The sequence below is a fragment of the Hyla sarda genome, chromosome 1 (assembly GCF_029499605.1).
Source record: "Hyla sarda isolate aHylSar1 chromosome 1, aHylSar1.hap1, whole genome shotgun sequence".
NCBI classification, from domain to species: Eukaryota; Metazoa; Chordata; class Amphibia; order Anura; family Hylidae; genus Hyla; species Hyla sarda.
Window position 1 is genome coordinate 18,921,869 of NC_079189.1, and position 20,227 is coordinate 18,942,095.

General features: G+C 44.0%; 1 protein-coding gene across 2 annotated transcripts in view; it reads left to right on the plus strand.

Moving 5' to 3' along the window:
- The window catches only part of ANKRD53 (ankyrin repeat domain 53), a 46,236-nt gene that overhangs the window by 22,450 nt on the left and 3,559 nt on the right, over positions 1-20,227 (plus strand). Inside the window, exons 1-4 of one of the 2 annotated variants that reach the window (XM_056552917.1) lie at positions 5,261-5,295; positions 7,566-7,725; positions 15,568-15,767; positions 18,884-19,048. In XM_056552917.1, coding sequence (XP_056408892.1) covers positions 7,621-7,725; positions 15,568-15,767; positions 18,884-19,048 — 470 coding nt within the window. In that variant the 5' untranslated portion in view covers positions 5,261-5,295; positions 7,566-7,620. Of the gene's footprint in view, positions 1-5,260; positions 5,296-7,565; positions 7,726-15,567; positions 15,768-18,883; positions 19,049-20,227 lie in introns of those variants that run through there. The other variant, XM_056552914.1, reaches the window with a different exon arrangement.

Sequence of the window (20,227 nt, forward strand, 5' to 3'; positions counted from 1 at the left end):
CAGCATCTACCTAGTGATAGACCCATGTACTATAGTGGTCTCCAGCATCTACCTAGAGAGACCCATGTAAAATAGTGGTCTCCAGCATCTACCTAGTGATAGACCCATGTACAATAGTGGTCTCCAGCATCTACCTAGTGATAGACCCATGTAAAATAGTGGTCTCCAGCATCTACCTAGTGATAGACCCATGTACAATAGTGGTCTCCAGCATCTACCTAGTGATAGACCCGTGCACAATAGTGGTCTCCAGCATCTACCTAGTGATAGACCCATGTACAATAGTGGTCTCCAGCATCTACCTAGTGATAAACCCATGTACAATAGTGGTCTCCAACATCTACCTAGTGATAGACCCATGCTCAATAGTGGTCTCCAGCATCTACCTAGAGAGAGACCCATGTACAATAGTGGTCTCCAGCATCTACCTAGTGATAGACCCATGCACAATAGTGGTCTCCAGCATCTACCTAGTGATAGACCCCTGTACAATAGTGGTCTCCAGCATCTACCTAGTGATAGACCCATGTACAATAGTGGTCTCCAGCATCTACCTAGTGATAGACCCATGTACAATAGTGATCTCCAGCATCTACCTAGTGATAGACCCATGTACAATAGTGGTCTCCAGCATCTACCTAGTGATAGACCCATGTACAATAGTGGTCTCCAGCATCTACCTAGTAACAGACCCATGTACAATAGTGGTCTCCAGCATCTACCTAGTGATAGACCCATGTACAATAGTGGTCTCCAGCATCTACCTAGTGATAGACCCATGTACAATAGTGGTCTCCAGCACCTACCTAGTGATAGACCCATGTACTATAGTGTTCTCCAGCATCTACCTAGTGATAGACCCATGTACAATAGTGGTCTCCAGTATCTACCTAGTGATAGACCCATGTACAATAGTGGTCTCCAGCATCTACCTAGTGATAGACCCATGTACAATAGTGGTCTCCAGCATCTACCTAGTGATAGACCCGGGTACAATACTGGTCTCCAGCATCTACGTAGTGATAGACCCGGGTACAATAGTGGTCTCCAGCATCTACCTAGTGATAGACCCATGTACAATAGTGGTCTCCAGCATCTACCTAGTGATAGACCCATGTACAATAGTGGTCTCCAGCATCTACCTAGTGATAGACCCATGTACAAAAGTAGTCTCCAGCATCTACCTAGTGATAGACCCATGTACTATAGTGGTCTCCAGCATCTACCTAGAGAGACCCATGTAAAATAGTGGTCTCCAGCATCTACCTAGTGATAGACCCATGTACAATAGTGGTCTCCAGCATCTACCTAGTGATAGACCCATGTAAAATAGTGGTCTCCAGCATCTACCTAGTGATAGACCCATGTACAATAGTGGTCTCCAGCATCTACCTAGTGATAGACCCGGGTACAATAGTGGTCTCCAGCATCTACCTAGTGATAGACCCATGTACAATAGTGGTCTCCAGCATCTACCTAGTGATAGACCCATGTACAATAGTGGTCTCCAGCATCTACCTAGTGATAGACCCGGGTACAATAGTGGTCTCCAGCATCTACCTAGTGATAGACCCGGGTACAATAGTGGTCTCCAGCATCTACCTAGTGATAGACCCATGTACAATAGTGGTCTCCAGCATCTACCTAGTGATAGACCCATGTACAATAGTGGTCTCCAGCATCTACCTAGTGATAGACCCATGTACAATAGTAGTCTCCAGCATCTACCTAGTGATAGACCCATGTACTATAGTGGTCTCCAGCATCTACCTAGAGAGACCCATGTAAAATAGTGGTCTCCAGCATCTACCTAGTGATAGACCCATGTACAATAGTGGTCTCCAGCATCTACCTAGTGATAGACCCATGTAAAATAGTGGTCTCCAGCATCTACCTAGTGATAGACCCATGTACAATAGTGGTCTCCAGCATCTACCTAGTGATAGACCCGTGCACAATAGTGGTCTCCAGCATCTACCTAGTGATAGACCCATGTACAATAGTGGTCTCCAGCATCTACCTAGTGATAAACCCATGTACAATAGTGGTCTCCAACATCTACCTAGTGATAGACCCATGCTCAATAGTGGTCTCCAGCATCTACCTAGAGAGAGACCCATGTACAATAGTGGTCTCCAGCATCTACCTAGTGATAGACCCATGCACAATAGTGGTCTCCAGCATCTACCTAGTGATAGACCCCTGTACAATAGTGGTCTCCAGCATCTACCTAGTGATAGACCCATGTACAATAGTGGTCTCCAGCATCTACCTAGTGATAGACCCATGTACAATAGTGATCTCCAGCATCTACCTAGTGATAGACCCATGTACAATAGTGGTCTCCAGCATCTACCTAGTGATAGACCCATGTACAATAGTGGTCTCCAGCATCTACCTAGTGATAGACCCATGTACAATAGTGGTCTCCAGCATCTACCTAGTGATAGACCCATGCACAATAGTGGTCTCCAGCATCTACCTAGTGATAGACCCATGCACAATAGTGGTCTCCAGCATCTACCTAGTGATAGACCCATGTACAATAGTGGTCTCCAGCATCTACCTAGTGATAGACCCATGTACAATAGTGATCTCCAGCATATACCTAGTGATAGACCCATGCTCAATAGTGGTCTCCAGCATCTACCTAGAGAGAGACCCATGCACAATAGTGGTCTCCAGCATCTACCTAGTGATAGACCCATGCACAATAGTGGTCTCCAGCATCTACCTAGTGATAGACCCATGTACAATAGTGGTCTCCAGCCTCTACCTAGTGATAGACCCATGTACAATAGTGGTCTCCAGCATCTACCTAGTGATGGACCCATGTACAATAGTGGTCTCCAGCATCTACCTAGTGATAGACCCATGTACAATAGTGGTCTCCAGCATCTACCTAGTGATAGACCCATGTACAATAGTGGTCTCCAGCACCTACCTAGTGATAGACCCATGTACAATAGTGGTCTCCAGCATCTACCTAGTGATAGACCCATGTACAATAGTGGTCTCCAGCATCTACCTAGTGATAGACCCATGTACAATAGTGGTCTCCAGCATCTACCTAGTGATAGACCCATGCACAATAGTGGTCTCCAGCATCTACCTAGTGATAGACCCATGTACAATAGTGGTCTCCAGCATCTACCTAGTGATAGACCCATGTACAATAGTGGTCTCCAGCATCTACCTAGTGATAGACCCATGTACAATATGCAGCATCAACATGTACCCCAGCAGTAAGGAGATGGGAAGGGGGTTTGTTACAGTGTGCCAGCCTGGTATTAAGGAGATTACATGAGCAGGACAGCTGACAGCTCAGTGACACACAGTGAGGGAGGAAGTTCAGTCATGTACAGTGAGGGCAAGAGAGGGACACGCCCCCTGCCTGTGAGAAGATGAAAATCCAGTGTGATCTGATGTAAGCTTATTATAAAAGGAATACAGAAGCTAGACACATAAAAGTTATATGTACATGATCAGGATGAGGTACTGAGTACCATATAAATTTTTATCCCCAAAGGATAGGGGATAAAATGTCTGATCGCGAGGGTCCCGCCGCTGGGGACCCCTGCAATCTAGCATGCAGCACCCACCTGTAAGCACTGCTGGAAGCGCTGGAGGCTCTCAGTGTTATGCCTCCCGACCACGGAGTATTGTGACGTCACGACTCCGCCCCCGTGTGACATCACGTCCCGCCCCCTCAATGCATGTCTATGGGAGGGGGCGTGGCGGATGTCACGCCCCCTCCCATGGACTTGCATTGAGGGGGCGGGGCGTGACGTCCCCAGCGGCGGGATCCCCGTGATCAGACATCTTATCCCCTATCCTTTGGAGGGGCCGGAGTACCCCTTTAAGTGTCTGACAGCATTCATCATCTTCAATACTCCACCACACACTGACTTTACTTCCTGCCAGCAGTGTTTGATATATTTGCTGCAGCAGAGCCATCTAGTGGCCACAGCAACACAATGCAATATCACATATTTAACATGACTAGAGATGAAAGGGCTGAGCTTGCTCATAACTTTGGGGCGACAGCGGCTGAGCTAACTTTTTGTGGGAGTCCGTTAACAGTGGGAATAGTAGCAGACGAGATGAAGGACACACAGCGTTTTGGCGCCTGAATGAAAGGAGAAAATACTGGGAACAGTGAAATAATGTCAGAGTAGCCCAGCATACCTTGTAGCTATTAGCAAGATCACATGACCACAGGTTATCCAATCAATTCTTTGCATTATGTACCATACAGCTCCTAGGCCACTGTTTCCCCCCTTCGGCCATTCGGGCATGCTGGGAGTTGTAGTTTTGCAACAGCTGAAGGCACCCTGGTTGGGAAACACTAGGCCTAGGACACAGCACAGGGGTGGGTTTAAGATGCACTGCATTGTTGCCATCATCTTGGAGAGCGTAAGCTTGGAGAGAGAGCAAGGACTACTGATCCCAGAAAGCCTTTACAAATCCAATAACATTTTAAAGCAAGCTGAGGAAGACATTTATCAGTGGGCTCCTGTCACCTGCTGCAATACAGGTGGAGCACTACAAATCCCAGCCAGCAGTGAACAAGCCCATAAAAGCTATCACATTACAAGCACAGCAAAGCAGTGATCAGCAAACTGACCTTAGACAGTGACCATTTGTGCCCTGCATTAGTGTCCAGTAGGTGCACTACAAATCCCATCCAGCAGTGAACAAACCCATAAGAACTATCACATTACAAATACCTAACAAGCCGAGCCAAAGCAGTGGGCTGGACAGTATTTTAACATAAATAGGCATTAAAAGTAATGTGAACACTTTCAGGCCAAGTTACGTGTATTTTCTGCATTTAATTAAACATAGTATTTCTACCTGGGTTTAACATGAATCTGCATTAAAAGTTCTGAGAGTGCTAGATGACTGGTATTTTCTCCACCACTTGGTGAGTGCCAGATCACCCCAAAACAACAAAATCCTCCACATCTTTTTCAACTCCACATAGTAAATATCCCCCACAGTGTCCTATAGGGCAAACACGGTTAACCCCCAGATTACTTTTTAAAGGCCCAGGGTGGGGGGCAGAAAAAAAACATCTACTTACCTTCCTCACTTCACCGCTGCCACCGCCGTTCTTCTAGGGACAATCTTACATCACTTGATGTGTTTTGGTGCATGCAGTGCCTGCTCGGCCAATCAGCAGCTGCAGTAGTATCCTGCCTCAGCCACTGCATGCGCTGACCCAAAACACATCAAGTTCTGTGCAACTGGAACAGCTCCAAAAGAATTGTGGCAGCAGTGGGAGAGAGGAGGGTAAGTATACTATATATAAGTTTGGTATCTTTGTATCCGTGCTGAGTCACAGAGTAAGGTCAACATGTCAAGCACTACAAGCTTAAAGAGGGGGGAGCTCAAGACAAGTAATACAAGTCTATGGAGGGGGAGGAGGGAGCTCAAGACAAACATTACAAGTCTATGGAGGGGGGAGCTTAAGATACGCAATACAAGTCTATGGAGGAGGGGGAAAGGAGCTCAAGACAAGCAATACAAGTCTATAGAGAGAGAGAGGAGGTAGCTTAGGACAATCAATACAAGTCTATGGAGGAGGACGCTCAAGACAAGCAATACAAGTCTATAGAGAGAGAGGAGGTAGCTTAGGACAAGCAATACAAGTCTATAGAGAGAGAGGAGGTAGCTTAGGACAAGCAATACAAGTCTATGGAGGAGGACACTATGGAGGAGGGAGCTCAAGACAAGCAATATAAGTCTATAGAGGGAGAGGAGGTAGCTTAGGACAATCAATACAAGTCTATCAATGGGGAGCTCAAGGCAAGCAATACAAGTCTATGGAGGAGGGAGCTCAAGACAATCAATACAAGTCTATGGAGGAGGACGCTCAAGACAAGCAATACAAGTCTATAGAGAGAGAGGAGGTAGCTTAGGACAATCAATACAAGTCTATGGAGGAGGACGCTCAAGACAAGCAATACAATTCTATAGATGGAGAGGAGGTAGCTTAGGACAAGCAATACAAATCTATCAACGGGGGAGCTCAAGGCAAGCAATACGAGTCTATGGAGGAGGGAGCTCAAGACAAGCAATACAAGTCTATAGATGGATAGGAGGTAGCTTAGGACAAGCAATACAAGTCTATCAATGGGGGAGCTCAAGACAAGCAATACAAGTCTATGGAGGAAGGAGCTCAAGACAAGCAATATACATTTATGGAGGGGGAAGAGGTAGCTTAAAGGAGTTTTCCTGAAGAAAACAAGTGTAAAACAAATGTTTTCAAATCATCTGGTTCTAGAAAGTTATACCGATTTGTCCATCCAGAACCACACAACTTTCTCCGGAGAATAGAGCAGCTAATAAGTACTTGAAGGATTAAGATTTTTGAATAGAAGTAATTTACAAATCTGTGTAACTTTCTGTTACAAGTTCATTTGAAAACATTTATTTTCCACCGACGTTCCCCTTTAAGACAAGCAATACAAGTCTTTAGAAGGGTGGAGGCAGCTCTACACCAGCAATACAAGTCTGAAGGGGAGAGAAGAAGCTGTGCCCACCAGCTCTGGGAGAACAGTGAATTATAGATGAAGCCTGCAGAGCAGAAATCTGCTGAAAAATACCATATACAAGTGATATAGTGGTCCTAAATAGTGCTGCTCCTCATGTATTGTACACACAAGGCAGCTTATCCTAAAAGTCCGCCTTAAAGGGGTACTCCGGTGGAAAACATTTTTTTAAAATCAACTGTTGCTAGAAAGTTAAACAGATTTGTAAATTACTTCTATTAAAAAATCTTAATCCTTCCAGTACTTATCAGCTGCTGTATGCCCCCGAGGAAGTTGTATTTCTTTCTGGAATTCTTTCCAGTCTGACTACAGTGCTCTCTGCTGACACCCCTGTCCATGTCAGTCCACAGACTGACTGACATGGACAGAGGTGTCAGCAGAGAGCACTGTGGTCAAACAGAAAAGAACTCCAGAAAGAAATACTACTTCCTGTGGAGCATAGAGCAGCTAATAAGTACTGGAAGGATTACAATTTTGAAATAGAAGTAATTTACAAATCTGTTTAAAGGGGTACTGCGGTGGAAAACTTTTTTTTTTTCTTTAATCAACTGGTGCCAGAAAGTTAAACAGATTTGTAAATTACTTCTATTCAAAAATCTTAATCCTTCCAGTACTTATTAGCTGCTGAGTACTACAGAGGAAATTCTTTTCTTTTTGGAACACAGAGCTCTCTGCTGACCTCACGAGGACACAGTGCTCTCTGCTGACATATCTGTCCATTTTAGGAACTGTCCAGAGTAGAAAATCCCCATCCCCATATGCTGCTCTGGAAAGTTCCTTAAATGGACAGAGATGTCAGCAGAGAGCACTGTGTCCTTGTGATGTCAGCAGAGAGCTCTGTGTTCCAAAAAGAAAAGAATTTCCTCTGTAGTAGTCAGCAGCTAATAAGTACTGGAAGGATTAAGATTTTTTAATAGAAGTAATTTGATAAAAAAAAAAAATACAAATAAAATTCCACTGGAGTACCCCTTTAAGTAGAAGACTCATGCCTTTCCTCATGTATTGCAGAATAACCACAGTGACCCCACAAATTCTCGAACCCCTGGAGACCCCGAGAGAAATCATGACGGTTGCCAGAGAGCAGTTACTGGCGGCCTCCATTGGAAACGTGGACTGGCTGCGGCTGTGTATGAAGGCGGCGGACTCTCAGGTCAAGGCAGACAGATACGTAAGTGTCAGCTCTTCGGCCAAGACTCGGCGGTTACATAAGACGAGGGTCCCGCGCTCTGTCCTCTCCCCCCCCCCAGACAATATTAAATGCTGCGGATTGGAGGCAGTAAAGCTCTATAATCCGGTAATCCGCAGCCATCTGTCCGTGTTATGTTATATGATTGGAGACAACACGTCACGGCTTACACGGTGGTCACTTCACGGGAAGATCATGGAATTAATTCAATTAGGGATCATTCATTTCATTATTTCACAATATGGAGCCGCTTAGAAAGATACTGAAACCATTGTCAGACTACAAGTCCCAGCAGGCTCTGACCAAGGGCTAAAAATAAAGGGTCACTAGGGCTAAAACTCATTTTTGCTATTGCACTCCTTATGGTAAATAAAAAATATTTCTAATATACTTTGTTTAACCCCTTCAGGACGGAGCCCATTTTGGCCTTAAGGACCGGAGCGTTTTTTGCACATCTGACCACTGTCACTTTAAACATTAATAACTCTGGAATGCTTTTAGTTATCATTCTGATTCCGAGATTGTTTTTTCGTGACATATTCTACTTTAACATAGTGGTAAATTTTTGTCGATACTTGCATCCTTTCTTGGTGAAAAATACGTAAATTTGATGAAAAATTTGAAAATTTAGCATTTTTCTAACTTTGAAGCTCTCTGCTTGTAAGGAAAATGGATATTACGAATACATTTTTTTTTGGTTCACATATACAATATGTCTACTTTATATTTGCATCATAAAAGTGACGAGTTTTTACTTTTGGAAGACACCAGAGGGCTTCAACGTTCAGCAGCAATTTTCCGATTTTTCACAAAATTTTCAAACTCAGTATTTTTCAGGGACCAGTTCAGGTTTGAAGTGGATTTGAAGGGTCTTCATATTAGAAATACCCCATAAATGACCCCATTATAAAAACTGCACCCCCCAAAGTATTCAAAATGACATTCAGTAAATGTTTTAACCCTTTAGGTGTTTCACACGAATAGCAGCAAAGTGAAGGAGAAAATTCACAATCTTCATTTTTTACACTCACATGTTCTTGTAGACCCAATTTTTGAATTTTTACAAGGGATAAAAGGACAAAATTTTTACTTGTATTTGTAGCCCAATTTCTCTCGAGTAAGCACATACCTCATATGTCTATGTAAAGTGTTCGGCGGGCGCAGTAGAGGGCTCAGAAGGGAAGGAGCGACAAGGGGATTTTGGAGAGTACGTTTTTCTGAAATGGTTTTTGGGGGGCATGTTACCTTTAGGAAGCCCTTATGGTGCCAGAACAGCAAAAAAAAACCACATGGCATACCATTTTGGAAACTAGACCCCTCGGGGAATGTAACATGGGATAAAGTGAACCTTAATACCCCACAGGTGTTTCACGACTTTTGCAAATGTAAAAAAAAAAAAAAAAATTTTACCTAAAATGCTTGTTTTCCCAAAAAAATTGTATTTTTAAAAAGGGTAATAGCAGAAAATACCCCTAAAAATTTGAAGCCCAATTTCTCCCGATTCAGAAAACACCCCATATGGGGGTGAAAAGTGCTCTGCTGGCGCACTACAGGTCTCGGAAGAGAAGGAGTCACATTTGGCTTTTTGAACGCAAATTTTTGCAAAGTTTTGCAACAGCTGGAGGCTCCGTTCTGGAAACAGTGGCGTACCAGACGTTTTTCATTTTTATTGGGGAGGGGGGCTGTGTAGGGGTATGTGTATATGTAGTGTTTTTTACTTTTTATTTTATTTTTTGTGGTAGTGTAGTGTAGTGTTTTTAGGGTACAGTCACACGGGCGGGGGTTCACAGTAGTTTCTCGCTGGCAATTTGAGCTGCAGCAGAAAGTTTGCGGCAGCTCAAATTTGCAGCCAGATACTTACTGTAATCCTCCGCCCATGTGAGTGTACCCTGTACATTCACATTGGGGGGGGGACATCCAGCTGTTGCATAACTACAACTCCCAGCATGCCCGTTGGCTGTCGGTGACTGCTGAGAGTTGCAGTTTTGCAACAACTGTAGGCACACTGGTTATGTATCACTGAGTTTGTGACCTAACTCAGTGTTTCGCAACCAGTGTGCCTCCAGCTGTTGCAAAACTACAACTCCCAGCATGTACGGTGCATGGTGTACGGTGACTGCTGAGAGTTGTAGTTTGCAACAGCTGGAGGCACACCGGTCGTGAAACACTGAGTTAGGTAAAAAAAAACTCTGAGTTTCACAACCAGTGTGCCTTCAGCTGTTGCAAAACTACAACTCTCAGCAGTCACCGACAGCCAACGGGCATGCTGGGAGTTGTAGTTATGCAACCAGCAGATGCACCACTACAACTCCTAGCATGCACTTTAGCTGTTTGTGCAAGCTGGGAGTTGTAGTTAGACAACAGCTGAAGGTACACTTTTCCATAGAAAGAATGTGCCTCCAGCTGTTGCAAAACCATAAGTCCCAGCATGCCCATAAGGGAATGCTGGGAGTTGTGGTGGTCTGCCTCCTGCTGTTGCATAACTACAGCTCCCAGCATGCCCTTTTTGCATGCTGGGAGCTGTTGCTAAGCAACAGCAGGAGGCTGTCACTCACCTCCAACGATCCAGACGCTGCAGGTCAGTCCCGCCGCCGCAGCTGCTCCTGGGGCCCCGATCCCAACAGGGGCGCCGGGGATCGGGGTCCCCAGCACCCGGGGTGCACGTCCCGCACCCGCTCACGTCCTCCGGAAGAGGGGCGGAGCGGGTGCGGGAGTGACACCCGCAGCAGGCGCCCTGATTGGTCGGCCGGTAATCCGGCCGACGAATCAGGGCGATCGTGAGGTGGCACCAGTGCCAACTCACCCCTGCAGGCTCTGGCTGTTCGGGGCCATCAGAGACGGCCCCGAACAGCCAGTAATTCCGGGTCATCGGGTCACTGGAGACCCGATTGACCCGGAATCGCCGCAGATCGCTGGACTGAATTGTCCAGCGATCTGCGGCGATCGCCGACATGGGGGGGCATAATGACCCCCCTGGGCGATATGCCGGGATGCCTGCTGAACGATTTCAGCAGGCATCCGGCTCCGGTCCCCAACCGGCTAGCGGTGGGGGCCGGAATTCCCACGGGCGTATGGATACGCCCTGGGTCCTTAAGGACTCGGGATTCAGGGCGTATCCATACGCCCTATGTCCTGAAGAGGTTAAAAAAAAATGAAGTTTTCTATGTTTTATTTGTGCTTAAAAAAGCTCAAGAGCACATTTTCCCCCAACTCATACTTTAGACCGAAGCCCAAACACAGGAAGTGCAGCCTGGAGTGCTGATGGGGGGGGGGGGGGGAGGGTGTCCAACTAACAGCATATGGCAGTTAAGTGTGAGAGGAGCTATGATTGGATGAGGCTGGACACACCCCCTCAGCACTTCAGGCTGCACTTCCTGTGTTTGGACCTCGGTCCTAAGTCTGTGTATGAGTTGGGGGAAAATGTGCTCTTGAGCTTTTTTAAGCACAAATGAATCATAGAAAACTTCATATTTTTTAAACAAAGTATATTAGAAATATTTTTTATTTACCATAAGGAGTGAAATAGTAAACATTAGTTTTAATGAGAGTTACCCTTTAAGGAATTCTCTCAAATCCGGACTGGCATCACAATTCACGACAAATCCATGAACTGACATGACGGTATACTATGTACCATTGTACTGGCCCTTTAAGGTTTAATTACAGCTATGACATCAGAATGAAGCCTATGATGTCATAGGGGATGTTATGTCATTAGACCTGTAATGTCATAATATAAAGAAGTTATTTGGGCCCCAGTCACCATTGCATCAGTCTCTTAAAGGGGTATTCCAGTGGAAAACATTTTTTTTTAGGTGGGTCTTTATAAGTCAACTGGTGCCAGAAAGTTAAACAGATTTGTAAATGACTTCTATTAAAAAATCTTTACCCTTCCAGTACTTTTTAGCAGCTGTATGCTACAGAGGAAATTCGGTTCTTTTTGAATATCTTTTTTGTCTTGTCCACAGTGCTCTCTGCTGACACCTGATGCCCGTATCAGGAACTGTCCGGAGCAGGATAGGTTTGCAATGGGGATTTTCTCCTGCTCTGGACAGTTCCTGACATGGACAGAGGTGTCAGCAGAGAGCACTGTGGTCAGACTAAAAAGAAATTCAAAAAAGAAAAGAATTTGCTCTGTAGCAAACAGCTGCTAAAAAGTACTGGAAGGGTAAAGATTTTTTAATAGAAGTCATTTACAAATCTTTTTAACTTTCTGACACCAGTTGACTTATAAAGACCTAAAAAAAATGTTTTCCACCGGAGTACCCCTTTAAGAGACTGATGCAATGGTGACTGGGGCACAAGTAACTTCTTTAAGTTATGACATTACAGGTCTAATGACATAACATCCCCTACGACATCATAGGCTTCATTCTGATGTCATAGCTGTAATTAAACCTTAAAGGGCCAGTACAACATTACATAGTATACCGTCATGTCAGTTCATGGATTTGTACCTGTCGCGAATTGTGATGCCAGTCCGGATTTGAGAGAATCTAATTTAAGCTTTAAAGGGGTACTCCGCTGCTCAGCGTTTGGAATAAACTGTCCCGAACGCTGGAGCCGGGGCCAGGAGCTGGTGACGTCACGCCTTCCCATGACGTCACGCCCCGCCCCCTCCCATAGACTTGCATTGAGAGGCGGTGCGTGACATCATGAGGGGGCAGGGCTATGACGTCACGAGCAGTTTATTTCAGTTTATTTCAAGCGCTGAGCAGCGGAATAGCTCTTTAATGACCACTATGACATCACAATGAAACATATGATGTCACAATGGGCATTCCTGTAAGTGGTGATAAATTCCCTTTAAGGTTAATTATCCCTATGAGCTCATCATGGTAGTTACGACATTATAGGGGAGTGACATAATCACTGTGACATCATAATTCTCCTTCTTTAATGGGGAAGTACATTACTGTGCATCATTAAAGGGGTACTCCGGTGGGAAACCTTTTTTTTTTTTTTTTTAAATCAACTGTTACAAAGTTAAACAGATTTGTAAATTACTTCTAATAAAAAAATCTTTATCCTTCCAGGACTTATTAGTTGCTGAATACTACAGAAGAAATTATTTTCTTTTTGGAACACAGAGCTCTCTGCTGACATCTCTGTCCATTTTAGGAACTGTTTAGAGCAGCATATGTTTGCAATGGGGATTTTCTCCTACTCTGGACAGTTCTTGAAATGGACAGAGATGTCAACAGAGAGCACTGTGGTCATGATGTCAGCAGAGAGCTCTGTGTTCCAAAAAGAAATACATTTCTTCTGTAGTATTCAGCAGCTAATAAGTACTGGAAGGATTATGATTTTTTTGAATGGAAGTAATTTACAAATCTGTTTAACTTTCTGGCACCAGTTGATTTAAAAAAAAAAAAAAGTTTTCCACCGGAGTACCCCTTTAACCGATGTATAAGGCTCACCTACCACTATGACGTCACAATGACACCTATGAGGTCATAAGGGAAGTGATGTCCCACACCATTATTCCCCTCCCTAAAAGGGTAGTGCATGACTGTGCATCATTAACCAGTGTGTCTCCCCTGAAGTGTATAATTACCACTATGACATCACAAAGGCATCTATGAGTACATAGGGGAAGTGATGTCGTTACTACTGTGATGTCATAAGTCCGAGATGGCAGCCTAGTAGCCTTTTTAAAGGACAAGTGCATGACTGTATGTAATCGGCCGGTTTACCTCCTCTTTATATTTAGATTTAATTGCCAATATGACATCACAATGGCATTTGTGACATCATAAAGGGAGTGAGGTCTTCACTCCTGTGATGTCATAATTCCCCTTCTATGCAGAACTGTGCGTCGTAAACCAGGGGACGACCACTTTACGGATTAATAACCACAATGACACTTATGACATCACAGGGGGAGTGACATTATTACTGCTGTCATGTCATAATTCCTTTATTCCTAAAAAAGAAAGTGCAGGACTGTACGACCTACTTACCACTATGACATCATAATGGCACCATTGTTCATTCTTTGCACGGAAGTCCGCAAGCACTGCATAGCCATCAATGGTGACCGTGCGGTCCTTTTGGAGCAAAAAAGTATTTACTCAACCACCAATTGTGCAAGTTCTTCCACTTACAAAGATGAGAGGCTGTAATTTCCATCATAGGTTATAACCTCAACTATGAGAGACAGAATGAGAAAAAAAAAATCCAAAAAAATCACATTGTCTGATTTTTAAAGAATTTATTTGCAAATAATGGTGGAAAATAAGTATTCGGTCAATAACAAAAGTTCATCTCAATACTTTGTTATATCCCCTTTGTTGGCAATAACAGAGGTCAAACGTTTTCTGTAAGTCTTCACAAGGTTTTCACACACTGTTGCTGGTATTTTGGCCCATTCCTCCATGCAGATCTCCTCTAGAGCAGTGATGTTTTGGGGCTGTCGCTGGGCAACACAGACTTTCAACTCCCTCCAAAGATTTTCTATGGGGTTGAGATCTGGAGACTGGCTAGGCCACTCCAGGACCTTGAAATGCTTCTTACGAATTCACATCTTTGTTGCCCGGGCGGTGTGTTTGGGATCATTGTCATGCTGAAAGACCCAGCCATGTTTCATCTTCAATGCCCTTGCTGATGGAAGGAGGTTTTCACTCAAAATCTCATGATACATGGACCCATTCATTCTTTCCTTTATACGGATCATTCATCCTGGTCCCTTAGCAGAAAAACAGCCCCAAAGCATGATGTTTCCATCCCATGCTTCACAGTAGGTATGGTGTTCTTTGGATGCAACTCAGCATTCTTTCTCCTTCACATAACAAGTTGAGTTTTTACCAAAAAGTTCTACTTTGGTTTCATCTGACCATATGATATTCTACCAATCCTCTTCTGGATCATCCAAATGCTCTCTAGGAAACTTCAGATGGGCCCGGACATGTACTGGCTTAAGCATGGGGACACGTCTGGCACTGCATGATTTGAGTCCCTGACGGCATAGTGTGTTACTGATGGTAGCCTTTGTTACTTTGGTCCCAGCTCTCTGCAGGTCATTCACTAGGTCCCCCCTTGTGGTTCTGGGATCTTTGCTCACCATTCTTGTGATCATTTTGACACCTTTTGATCATTTTGAGATCTTGCGTGGAGCTCCAGGTCGAGGGAGATTATCAGTGGCCTTGTATGTCTTCCATTTTCTAATAATTGCTCCCACAGTTGATTTCTTCACACCAAGCTGCTTGCCTATTGGAGATTCAGTCTTCCAAGCCTGGTGCAGGTCTACAATTCTGTTTCTGGTGTCCTTCGACAGCTCTTTGGTCTTGGCCATAGTGAAGTTTGGGGTGTGACTGTTTGAGGTTGTGGACAGGTGTCTTTTATACTGATAACAAGTTCATACAGGAGCCATTAATACAGGTAATGAGTGGAGGACAGAGGAGACTCTTAAAGGAGAAGTTACAGATCTGTGAGAGCCAGAAATCTTGCTTGTTTGTAGGTGACCAAATACTTATTTTCCACCATAATTTGCAAATAAATTCTTTAAAATTCAGACAATGTGATTTTATGGATTTTTTTCCTCATTATGTCTCTCATAGTTGAGGTTATAACCTATGATGGAAATTACAGCCTCTCTTTTTTTTAAGTGGGAGAACTTGCACAATTGGTGGCTGACTAAATACTTATTTGCCCCTCTGTATATATGTGTGTGTATATATATATATATATATATATATATATATATATATATATATATTATTTTTTTTCCCATCATATATGAGAATTTATTTATATATATATTTATTATTTGTTTAATATTTTGACACACACATATATATTTATTTATTTACATTTTTTTGGTAGGGATTTACTGCGTTACACATGGCCGCCATACACGGCCGCCTCCAGTGCCTAAAATTGCTGCTGGAAGACTATGGTATGGATGTCAATGCGCCCAGTGCGTACGGATGGAGGGCGCTGCACCTGGTGATGAACCAGAAGAGCAGGCGGCGGGTAATGCCATGTCTGCGATACCTGCTGCAGCGAGGAGCCCACGTCAACATGTGAGTGTCCCATGTTATGGAGGATTCCAAAATAAGGAGAGAGATAGAGAGAGAGAGTCCTCCTGCTCAGAAACACTGTAAGGGAGATGGAGTGTGTACAATGAGGTTCTGAGGCAGCTGAGGTGTGTTTGATGAAGGTCTGAAGCAGGTGAAGTGTGTATTATGTTCTGCAGTAGTTGGGGTGCATATGACGATATTCCGCAGCAGCTGAGGTGTGCATGATGATGCCTTCCAACAGCTGGTATGTATTATGAGGTTCTGCAGCAGCTGAGATCTGTAGGATGAGTTTCTGCAGCAGCTGTCGTTTGTATTAGGATGTTCTGTAGCAGCTTAGGCATGAACTAAGAGGTTCTGAAGCAGCTGAGGTGTTGGGTGAAGGTCTGCAGCAGCTAAAGTGTGTATTATGATGTTCTGCAGCAGCTGGTGTGTATGATTATGTTTCGTAGCAGCTGAGGTGTGTATGATGATGTTCTGCAGCAGTTGAAATGTGTATTATGATGTTTTCCAGCAGGAGAGGTGTGTATGATAATGCTCTGCAACAGCTGGTATGTAATATGAGGTTCTGCAGCAGCTGAGGTCTCTGGGATAAAGTTTTGCAACCGCTGTGGTCTGTATTAGGATGTTCTGCAGCAGCTGAGGTGCATTTTATAATGCTCTACAGAAGCTGAGGAGTGTATCATGAGGTTCTGCAGCAGTGGAGGTGTCTTATGTTTTCCAGGAGTTGGGGTGTGCATGATCAGGTTCTGCAGCAGCTGAGGTATCAATTAAAATATTCTGCAGCAGCTGAGGTGTGTATGATGATGTTCTGCAGCAGCTGAGAAGTGTATTATAAAATTCTGCAGCAACTGTGGTGTGTATAATGATGTTCCTCAGCAGCTGAGGTCTGTATGATGAAGGTTCTGCAGCAGCTGTGGTTTGTAAGATGAGGTTTTCCAGAAGCTGAGGTGTGTATTCTATTTTGCTGCATCTGAGGTGTGTATGATGATGTTCTGCAGCAGCTGAGGTGTGTATGATGATGTTCTGCAGCAGCTGAGAAGTGTATTATAAAATTCTGCAGCAACTGTGGTGTGTATAATGATGTTCCTCAGCAGCTGAGGTCTGTATGATGAAGGTTCTGCAGCAGCTGTGGTTTGTAAGATGAGGTTTTCCAGAAGCTGAGGTGTGTATTATGTTTTGCTGCATCTGAGGTGTGTATGATGATGTTCTGCAGCAGCTGAGGTGTGTATTACAATGTCCTGCAGCAGCTAGGGTGTGTATTATAATGTTCTGCAGCAGCTGATGTGTGTTTTATAATGTTCTGCAGTAACTGAGGTGTGTATCAAGATGTTCTGAAGCAGCTAAGGTGTGTAGAATGAGGTTCTGCAGCAGACTAAGGGTAAGTTCATACCATGTTGCTCTGTCCATTTGGCACATATGTCAACAACCTGTCATAGAGAGTTGCTGATGAACAGGAGTCGAACGTAGCGCCACATTTTGGCAATTTTACGGGACTGAAAAGCGCGTCTGTCTGCGCTCCGAATGTATACGTTTCGTAACTGGGCCGAACTTGTTATTAGGTGACTACGTTTGGCAAACTGAACTCAATGGCGCCGCTCTTTATACCGCAGTATATGTGGGCATCAGGTTTTTAGCGTAAATGCTGAATGGACTGGGCAGTGTGCTGTGAACGTACCCTAAGGGCACGTTGACACGAGCGGATCCGCTCGTGTGAACGTACCCTTAGGATACGTTCACATGGGCGGATTTTTTTTTGCGCGTTTTCCGCTGCGTATTTGAAAGGGGGCGGACTCTTCTTGGCTGTCGGCAGCAGATTTTCCGCGGCGTAAATTCCGCCGCAGAAAATCTGCTGCGGACATCCGAGAAGTGCCCACCCCCCTTTCAAATACGCAGCGGAAAACCCGCAAAAAAAATCCGCCCATGTGAACGTATCCTAAGGGTGCGTTCACACTGAGGAATTCAAGAGGAATAATTTCGGTCAGGAAATTGTTTACTCATTTCATCCATCGTGCAGAATTTAAGTGGAATTCGCACGCGGAAATGAAGAGGAATGAAGGAGGAGGCTATTCAATTCTACTTTTGTGGATTCCACACAAATTCCGGACGAAATGGATTAAAATCCCATTGACTTCAATGAGCTTTTACTCGAGGATTCCGCCTGAAGAATGAACATGTTCTATCTTCAGGCGGAACAGAATTCGGCGACGGGATTCTGCTAGCAGAAAATCCTCAGTGTGAACAGGACAATATAAAGGGGAGATTTATCAAAACCTGTCCAGAGGACAAGTTGCCCAGTTGCCCATAGCAACCAATCAGATCGCTGCTTTCATTTTCCAGAGGCCTTGTTAAAAATGAAAGCAGCGATCTGATTGGTTGCTATGGGCAACTCAGCAACTTCTCCTCTGGACAGGTTTTGATGAGTTGCCCATAGCAACCAATCAGATCACTTCTTTCATTTTTAACAAGGCCTCTGCCAAATGAAAGAAGCAATCTGATTGGTTGCTATGGGCAACTCATCAAACCCTGTTCAGAGGAAAAGTTGTCCAGTTGCCCATAGCAACCAATCAGATCGCTGCTTTCATTTTTAACAAGGCCTCTGAAAAATGAAAGCAGCGATCTGATTGGTTGCTATGGGCAACTGGGCAGCTTTTCCTCTGGACAGGTTTTGATTAATCTCCCCCAAAGTCCATTAATGTCAATTGTAAATAATTTGAATGAATGGAAGCAGAAAAAGCAAGTGGAATTACTCGAGTAAATTCTTCTTGAATTGCTCAGTGTGAACATTAGTGTTGGGCACGAATATTCGTAATGTGAGTTCTTATTGCTAATATCGGCACTTTGCGATTTCGCGAATATTTAGAATATAGTGTTATATATTTGTAATGACGGATATTCGTTTTTTTTTTCCCATACGAATTTTAATGGAAATTTTTATGCAAAATTTACATGTGAATTTTCACATAGAAAATAAAGTGAATGAACATAGCAAATATGCGAATTTCGCCAACATGGGACGAATAATCGTCAATATATTTGCGAAATATCGCGAATTCGAATATGGCCCCTGCCGATCATTACAAGTGAACATACCCTAATACTGTGTTTCTGCGTGCATTCAGAAAGAGCCAGAACCTGACCACCCCCTTACACCGGGCCGCAAGCGAGGGTCTGGAAGATTGCATAGCCGTGCTGGTAAAGGCCGGAGCTGATGTCCATGCGAAGGACTTGGATGGTAACCAACCCATCGACCTGTGTCATCTGTGGTGCCGCCGATCTTCTGCCAGGTGAGCGCTGACCTTATCTCCTAGGAATATCCTGAGAAGTCTACATATGTGGCACCTCAGTCCATGTTCACATGTCGCTAGGGTTGCCACCGGGCCAGTATTTTACCGGCCCAGACGGTATTTTGGCCACCATGCCGGTATTTTTATATTAAAATATATTATACCGGACGGTATATATCCAACCAGTCCTCCAGCTCCCTGAATGTTGCACCATATTCTATACCAGTATTTCCCAACCAGGGCGCCTACAGCTGTTGCAAGCTACAACTCCCAACATACACTGGTATAGTATATGGTGCAACATTCCGGGAGTTGGAGGATTGGTTCAGTAAATACCGGCCATTGCATTTCCAGTATTTTTAATATAAAAATACCAGCAGGGTGGCCAAAATAGCGGCCAGGTGGCAACCCTATTCATGTACCTCCTATGGCCGGCTGCCACGTATCTGACTGTGTAGTGGGCCTCATTTACTAAGAGTGGAGAGTAGTTTTCTTTGTGGGATTTTGTTTCCGACAGGTATTTTTCCACAGTATTTAGTATTGTATCTTGTTTTCGGCACTCATCCCTATGTTTTGCTCTCTTTACACCTGCTCTGAACGGTTGGGTTTTCCAGAGCGTAAATCCACCACATGACTAGGGGAGATTCTAGCTGCCTGCCATTAACCATACAAGCCCCTCCCCCAAAAAAGATCGACAAGATCTTAAAGGGTAACTCTCATTAAAACTAATTTTTGCTATTGCACTCCTTATGGTAAATGAAAAATATTTCTAATATACTTTGTTTAAAAAAAAAATTACGTTTTCTATGTTTTATTTGTGCTTAAACAAGCTCAAGAGCACATTTCCCCCAACTCATACACAGACTTTGGACCAAAGTCCAAACACAGGAAGTGCCGCCTGGAGTGCAATAGCAAAAAATTAGTTTTAATGAGAGTGCCCATTTAAAGGCCACAGCAGCCAACTTTATTCAGTAACAATTAGAACATTGTGATAAATGTAACTTTGTATGAACGTCATACAATACCAACACATATATAAATATAAACCATAACTTCTTGACCAAACATTGACAGGAGAAGACCCAGAGGTACCGTTCCTTTGTTTCCACCAAAATGAATTACTGGGACCTCCTACTCTTGCTCCCGGCCGACCAGCACCTAGCCCTGGAGCACCACCTT